The 8,143-nt window shown below is 44.8% G+C and overlaps 1 protein-coding gene across 2 annotated transcripts; it reads right to left on the reverse strand.

Annotated features, from left to right (window-relative positions):
* Positions 1-1,474: 1,474 nt before the first annotated feature.
* On the reverse strand, positions 1,475-7,935 carry LOC142817936 (uncharacterized). 2 transcript variants are annotated; one of them, XM_075895944.1, is made up of 8 exons: positions 7,581-7,931; positions 6,540-6,669; positions 6,235-6,410; positions 5,718-5,777; positions 5,587-5,646; positions 5,417-5,521; positions 5,248-5,361; positions 1,475-4,951 (listed from the first exon to the last, which is right to left on the reverse strand). In XM_075895944.1, exons 2-8 carry the CDS (start codon positions 6,653-6,655, stop codon positions 2,790-2,792), a joined length of 2,793 nt encoding a protein of 930 aa, XP_075752059.1. In that variant the 5' UTR covers positions 6,656-6,669; positions 7,581-7,931; the 3' UTR covers positions 1,475-2,789. The 2 variants fall into 2 exon arrangements, with proteins under 2 accessions (XP_075752059.1, XP_075752060.1); XM_075895945.1 differs by having other exon boundaries at positions 4,917-4,951; positions 5,248-5,521; positions 7,581-7,935.
* Between the last annotated feature and the right edge of the window lie 208 nt (positions 7,936-8,143).

Raw genomic sequence — 8,143 nt, forward strand, 5'->3', positions numbered from 1 at the left:
CAAAAATTTGCGTGTTCATTGCACGTGCACCTCCCCCACGGGGTGGCAAGAGAAAAAAACAAAAAACAAAAAACGAAAAACCAAACACGCACACACGCACCAACTAATAAATACCTGGTGCCTGACCGCCGAAAAGGCCGTAAAATAAAATAATTGCTACAAGGATTTGAAATGCTGCTTTATAATCGAAAAGACAAGCTCAAAACATGCAGAACAACTTATCTGCGCAGTCGATCGGGAGCGCTCAAAAAACACGTCTATCCACCATGACAGTCCGAACCGAAAAGGTTCTATATTCCCCATATAGAAGCACCACCATCTAGCGGCCATTCCAAGGTCTAAACGAGAAGTGGCACACGCACATTTTTTTAAGTCTTGCGCTTCGGGTCTACTTCCCACCGTTACCCACCTCAAGTTCATGGTATATACTAGTTCATTCTATGCATGGCACTGCGGCCCAACGCTCGCTAAACCTCTCTAAAACCAAGGAGGTTACGCCCAGCGGGTATAACGTAGCAACCTTTCTCTGTCAAATAGTGCTCAATGTACATGTCAATGGCTGCTAATGGGAAATGAGAGACAGCAGAATTCAGCTTTTACTTTCTTAAGGCTTGCGCTCCGTATATACTTCACATCTTTATCCACCTCGAGTTCATTCTTGGTATATACTAGTTCATTGTATTCATGGCACTGCGGCTCCACGCTCGCTAAACCTTTCTAAAACTAAGGAGGTTACGCCCAGCGAGTATAACTTAGCAACCCTTTCTTGTCAAATAGTGCTCAATGTTCATGCCAATGGCTGCTAATGGGGATTGAAGCGTGCGCGTTAACTAAAATCCGAATGCTCCTGCCTCTCGTTCCCCATTAGCAGCCATTCGCATGTACATTGAGCACTATTTTTTATTGTTCAACAACGCACAGAAGAAGTCTCTCACCGGCACCACCTTGGAGGTCAAAATGGTATATTTTTCACATAATACAGCGGCTACGAGAGACGAACGGGTGGCGCTATAAGGAGCTTCACGTCGTTTGCTGACCCCGGTTTGTAAGTGGTAAGGACGTCCCTGATCGTTCTACCATAGAGAAATAAAAAAGGTGAAGAGTGGACACTCCCGTAGACCCCAGCGGCCCAATCGACTCTAGCACACCTAGTGGTTGATGAGAGCAAGTGGCTTGCGCTTCCGGTTTCGGTTTCACTGGCGCAACTTTTGAATTACTTTGCATAACCGACGTTTGGCTATGTCGTAAGTTCATAATTTCAGACCACTATTCATCGCCCAAATGGATAGTTTTTGTAGGTCGTTTTGATTTAGCGATTCCCTGTTTTGTTTTGTTCAGTGGTTCGTGCGAATCGGTCGTGACGTAATTTTTATTTTGATTAAGTTATAAAAAAAGAGATGCAGGTAATGATAATTCACTATCGTTTTATTCATCGCGCTTGTGTTTTTCTTTTGGAACAAGTGATCAATGTATATATCAGTCAAAGAAACAGAGCATCCGCAATGTTTTATTCAAAGGCAAGGTAGAGTATGAGAATATAAAAAGCACAATATGACAAAGGTAGACAACAAATGCATCTCGCCTTACAAATAAATTGTAACAAATATTGTAACAAATACATAGAGAACACAGACAACGCACACATCGCTAGAGTTGGCAGAAGCCGAGAAACTGGTGAAGTATGACACACCGGGCCAGTGGGTAACTAAGGATCTATGGCAAAAACATAGCGCACAATGCTGATGAAGAAGGAAGAAGTGACATATACACAGCAATGAAGTCGCGAATCACGCCTGGGCTTAACTGAAATAATGCATAGAAAAAAAGAGCGCACAGAAACCACACGACACAATATAACAGAAAGGCAAAGGTGCAGTGTGCTGGCTGTGCTTAAGAACAGCTAGTCCAAAATGAAAAAAAGCAGACTTGATGCCTGCTTGTCCTCAGAAAGGTAGGGCTTTGCAGCTTGCTCACTACGTGAAAGACAAACTTTATGCTACAACACTGGCAGGTCTTGTGGCTTTTGTTATGCGTCGCCTTCATCAAAAACTTAAGATCCCAAGTGATTTGCGTTTGGGTGTTGCTGTGACGCTTGCGAGCTAAAATAGATTGTAGTCATCACTTTATCCAGAATTGTGGACTTTAATTGGTGCTACGAGAGCGGTATTACAGGGCTAATAAATAGCAGAAGGAAACCACTTTGGCTCATTATTTTTCACAAAGGCTCTACATCGTACGTTATCACTCACAAGCTATATAAAAATAAAATGGCAGCGTCCGCAGCCCCATCAAACACTACAAGTTTGGGTATTCTTTTGAAAATTTTGATGGGCAAGATGAGGAGGTTGATGAGAAGCTAAAATACGAAAAGCGTGATAACATGAACCGTGCCCACTTCATACTGTGTTCCTTACCCGCTCGAAGACATTTCAACAAGCGGTTTTGTTATCGATATATTACTTGAGCTGGAGAGATAAAGCATACACAGTGACCAAGCGACCCACAGTAAAGTGTACAGTTCGCCCGTATTTGCTACAAAAAATACAGACAGGATGCCCAACATTCTTTTTAAGGTTATGCAAATCACTTCGAGCGAATACACAGTGTTTGTACTCCTCATAGCGGGTAACCAAAACAATGAATGCAACGAAGGAGTGGTTAGTCCAGTTGAACTGAATATAAGCATATAAGACCATAATGAAGTCTGCTGTAACGAAGTAATAACATAACAAAGCTATTGCAGGATTCGGCTCAACTCCAATACTTTAGTGTAAACCCGCCGCTAATTGCTAACCTTTGAACTTGTCAAGCTGCATGCCCGAGATTGAAGACTGGAACCTAACCCTGTCTAAGTTTCGGTTCACAAAACGCACATGCCAACATAAACGAACCCGGCAAAACATTTTCAGAAACTTAGCGCGACACCCAGCAGAGCAGAAATGAAAATCGCCAACACTTGACAGATGGTGATACAAAACATCGCACACTTTCAGGTGATGTGCAGTGGCCTCAATTATGGCAAGAAAGCGAGATTCAAGTTGTTGTACGTATGCAAAAGCTGCTTCTGATGGCACAGTGAGATTCCCAAAAAGTTTGCTGGGGACGTGGTATGCTTTGAGCATTGTGAAATACTGGTGGGTACCCTTAAGCGTCTCACTGTCGTCTTTCAGTAACTGTGGGCAACTGCAACCGTCACATGCATTCCGAAGGAAGTGTTTGATGAGAAAACCAGCTACATAATATGCAGCGGAGTCATCGATAATATGGGAGTGAATGTTTGTCGCAAGTTCAGAGAGATCGTCTAGAGCGGGAAAGTCGTCAGGCTGTGGCTGTGCACACTCCTCATTATCCACAAGAGACGCACTGGTGAGGGAGAATGGCGACAGCTGTTCCTGGAGGAGGTCACATTCATCATCCTCGACATTTCCGTATTCTGACAGCTTGAAGAGTTTTCTTATGCAGATGTGCTTCAGGCCACAAATAAATTGTGCTACATTGGGGTTGGTGTTGCAACCCTGTTTTTGCCTAATGTGGCCAAATATGTTCTCCAGAGGATCCTGTTGAAGCCTGCGTGTTAACAGGTATTCAAAATTGTAATTTTTGGAGAGGTCGTCCCATAGTTGACAAATTGCCTGAATTGTAATTTGCCAACCTACGATGGTTTGTGGTTGACGTCTGCCAACAAACTGCCATGATGCAATCCAGGGAAGCTGGCCTCGGAGGAAGTCAATCAGCTCTGAATCATTTTTCATGATTGCATGCCGCAGCTTTTGCGAAGTTCTTTTTTTACTCGAGCTGTTCAAGGCATCGAAAATCCTGTCCATACGATCACAAAATTGAGCTGTAGTGATGGCCGAGGCAGGCAGCACCTTCGCATACACCATTGCCGTGATAGCAATCGAAACTGATGCACTGAAGACCTGAGTTGCTCTGCTGACCTTCATATTAGAAAAAGGTTTCTGATGAACGTGCCGTTCAGTCAACTTTGGAGCCAATCGCAACCGCAACTCATGTGAGGATTGGTAAAGGCTTACAATGTGCGACCAGTTAACGATGTCATCCCCAATGTATAACTTGTGTGCTTGGACATTATTGCGCGTTGTTTTAATTAAATGCGGAACATCAAAAATGTAATATACCCGCTCACCATTAACTTCAAAAAAAGGCTTTGCTACAGTCACTTTTAGTTGGTTAGCGAGACTTACATTTGAACTGCCCTGGTCACAAATGACTGCTTTCACTGCAATATTAATGCTCCTAAGCTCCAAAATGAGTGACACCAGCAAGTTATGCATAACAGATGATGGTGTTGATGTGTGCCCTATAGTAAAAGCAACCGGTTGAACCCACTTTCTCGAAACACCAACAAGAAGAAAAACCAGTGCTCGATCAGCGATGGTTGAAGTGCGATGAGTGCCATCATCTGTAAAACCCTGGACAACGTCTCTTGAAGCATCATAGTACAAATTCTTTTTGAGTGCTATTTCGTCGAAAACTAAAGCGCACACTCGGTCCCGTTCATTCCAAGCTTGAGTATTTGTTGCAATGGAAGAAAGGATTCCTGGAATTATGCCTGGAGTCATCTTTACATTAGCTAGCCACCTCCTTAATGAACGCCGGGAGGGCAAAGAAAAATACGGAGCCAGAAATCGGTATGCTCGCGGACCTCGGAAGTTTAAGTGAAGAGCGAATTTCTTGAACCACACGGGAAACCGCTTGCCCTTGCATTTGGGCCTCAAGCGAACATGTGCAGAAAGAAGTTTAAAAACCTCCTCGGTGACGTGCGGTCGGATAACTTCAAGGGCCTTCGTAGTCGATGACGGTGCTTGGTGAGGCTGTCTCTGCAGTCTTTTGATAGTTTTCCGCTGTGCTGCTACTTTGGCTTGCAGATGTTTAATGGTTTGCTTGTACTTCATTGATGGAGACATTGTCGCTGGCACACAGGAACGCACTGCAATAAACAAAAAAATTGATGTAAAAGCGAAGAACAACTAATCCCATACGAGCACTTTCCTCGCTCTTTCAGACCCAAGGTCTGAAACTTTCTGTGGTACAAAGTTTTCGATTCCACTACCTAAAAACAAACCATTCACAATGTTGACAATGCACAAAAAAAATGAAAATCACTGAGAGCCCACCCTTACATTTTGTAAGTGCACACGTAGTGTCCTTTTGAGGATAGTTTCCTCAGAATGTCCTAAACATAAAATAGCACATTAAAAACTGCTGCAATAAAAGCATAGTCACCATTTTCTCTAAGGCACTCAGGCGTGGAGCTGTTGGCGGAGACGTCTTCTGGAGGGTCTTGTGAAGCTTGTTCAGTGCCTCGGACAATGCTGTCGGAACAATCTTGCGAGCGGCCTGCGGAAGTCTCTATATCAATCCACTCTGGTGTTGAAGTGAACATACAACTTACCGGCCACACAAGTTCCTTTTGTGACAGCTGAACGACTGGTTAAGGTTTTCTCCGGCAAGACGAAATCATCAGAAATTCTTTCACCAGCTACAAGGGAGCTGCCACCTGCAGAGGTTTGGTCAACAGTCAATTTGGGTAAAAAAAAAAAGAAATCGCGACACTGAACGCACCCTGTTCATCGGGGCACCTCAATGTGTGGGAGCCGCTTTCTGAAGCCTCTACCGCAGGTCCTGAAGAGATGAAATTACGACAATGTGTCAGTAAGAGGCTTATAATAACACAAACTGAAGCTCATCCGCACCTTGCAGTGCAGCTTCTGCAGCCATGTCACAGTCACTACTTGAAGCGACGCTCAGAGAACCTGCATATATGTGCAGTTGGTACAAGTTACAAAGCTTGTAGCATGGGGAAGCTTAAACAGCTCTTTCAAACGCATAAATTGGTCGAACGTGGAAGAAAAGAGACGGCACCAACTAGGAAACAAGTAATTTGTGATTTTTGGAATTATCAACAGTGGCAGCTTTCACTGATGAAAGGTATACGTACATGTGCACTCAGGCTTGAAGATAACGTGAAATAGCCCTTTAAAGTCTTTCAAAACAAGTTGCGCAGGTCCAGAGCATCAAAAAATGACAGAAATGTAAAGCTGCTGTTAGGAAGGTAATAGCCCACAATTCACAGAACTTAAGACTTTCCAAGTGTTACTTCTGTAGTGAGGTTTCTCTATCGGCTACAGAGATCTTCACGGTTAACTGTCGCCACTGATTCAATACAAGTGGCTGCTATTGCACATATTTGAGTTTCAGTCAATCACTTACATGGTGCAGCTGGTTGCACACTGGGAACAGCCATTCTTGTAAGCCTTGTGTGCCCAGGGTCCATGAAACTTTGAGCAGTAAAATGGTCGCTACAAACCCTGTACGTTGCGTACAATAGGCTGGCCGGCTTACTCAGGAGATCATCGCGTCCAGCATACTGCATCCATGCTTTCATCCTGCATTGGCAATGAACTATCAGCTGAAAGGGGAAGTGCTTGAATAGTGATTTTTTATTGTTACCCTCACTTAGCAAGTACGAACAGTAAGCCTACAGACATGCAAACCATACAAAAGCTTTAACACACCTGCCGTCCCGTGGTACGCGGAAGAAACTCGTCCCAGGCTTCTTGTGGGTTCTGCCATTGTTGAAGCACCACGATACACAGCAGTAGCTGCCGTAGCTTGGACCGCCGGACGGCATGGCGTCAGCGCGGTCTGAAAATGTTAGTAAGTGGATGCTTCGCTGTCAAATTACAAAAAAGATATGTGCACGTCATAAGTGTACCAGCAAACCCCTTTGAATGATTAGCTAATCGATGCACAATACAAAACCAGTGATACATCTCTGACCCATAAAACTCTGACTTACAAAGATATACGTCAAGACCACGAACAAAGATCTTCAGAAGTTTCCAGGCCGCTATCCCTTGTAATGCAATGGTATCGCGGCCTGGGAACATTAGAACACCTTCGTGCGTACGCAGTATCAGCAGTACATTGGGAAGAAAAATCGTAGTTGAAATTTGTGCGGTAAAATTATATTGGAAACGTCAAAAAAATTTGTGGGCAGCTTGCACTAGTGGCACAAGGCTAGCGAAGAAACGAAGATGATGGCCACTTGGCTAGTCCAGATTTGCCTCCGGCACACCAAGAATTATTCGTGTTCCGAGCCTTCGGGAAATGCGTCGTGAAGCATGCGAGGCCCAACAAACGCTTCTCAATATTTTGCACCGAGCCTACGACCTAGCTGCCCAGCTATGCTCAGCGCACAGACGCTCGCGTCCGTGGCAGACGCAGCACGCGTCGCCTCGGCTTGACGCCGTGCCGCCTTTTCTATACTGCATACGTTGCACAATGTTCCCGTCTAACCGCCGCATAGAGCCACAAACTTTCTTTTTAGCGAACCTCCCAGTCCTTACAAGCTTCAGAAAAAGGTTACAACTGCGTGAATGACACGCCACGTAAGAAACAAACTCGCACACACGAAGCGCAACGTGTGTGTGTGCATCTTTCTATGTTTGTTGCATGGTGTCTTTTTCGCGCAGGCGTAACCGTTTTCTGAAAAAATGACCCAACAAGACCAACAACATGTCATTCAACAAGCTTCGCTTGAAAACGTGCCTCACCTGTTATCTCACGCTTGAAAACGCCGACGCAGCCGACGTTGACGAAAGCGACGAAAGCGTCTCGCTGTCAGTCATGCATGGGCTTGTCGCTGGATAGATGGTGTTTATGACAGTACGGCTGAAGAAAAATAATCGCGTAAGGTGTGTTGAATAAATCGTTTTTATGTATAAAGAACATACCAAATTTGGGCGTGTAATTATTAATTTGTGAAAACAATTCTGTTGCATTGATTATAACTGTGTTTTTTTTTGCGCTTGCGCCCTCTGACGTGTGGTGGGAGCACTAGTTCGTTACGTAGTCGTGACGCACTTCCTGAGGCCAGGTTTCGCGGAGTGTCCGCTCTTGTCTTCTTCTTTCTCTATGGTTCTACGTCAGGGGCGTCGTCAGTACGCGTCATGGTGCCAGTCGCGTCTTGTACGCCTTCGAAGGTGCTTGTCTTCGACGTTGTTGTCCCTGCGGGGACTAGTGCCGAGACCGTCGTTGATGCGACGGCCTCAATAGTCGGCCTCTCAGAGGTATACTGCGTGCTGCATCAAGGAGCTCGAAACTTACAAGTCACCGT

The sequence above is a fragment of the Rhipicephalus microplus genome, chromosome 5 (assembly GCF_043290135.1).
Source record: "Rhipicephalus microplus isolate Deutch F79 chromosome 5, USDA_Rmic, whole genome shotgun sequence".
Taxonomy (NCBI): domain Eukaryota; kingdom Metazoa; phylum Arthropoda; class Arachnida; order Ixodida; family Ixodidae; genus Rhipicephalus; species Rhipicephalus microplus.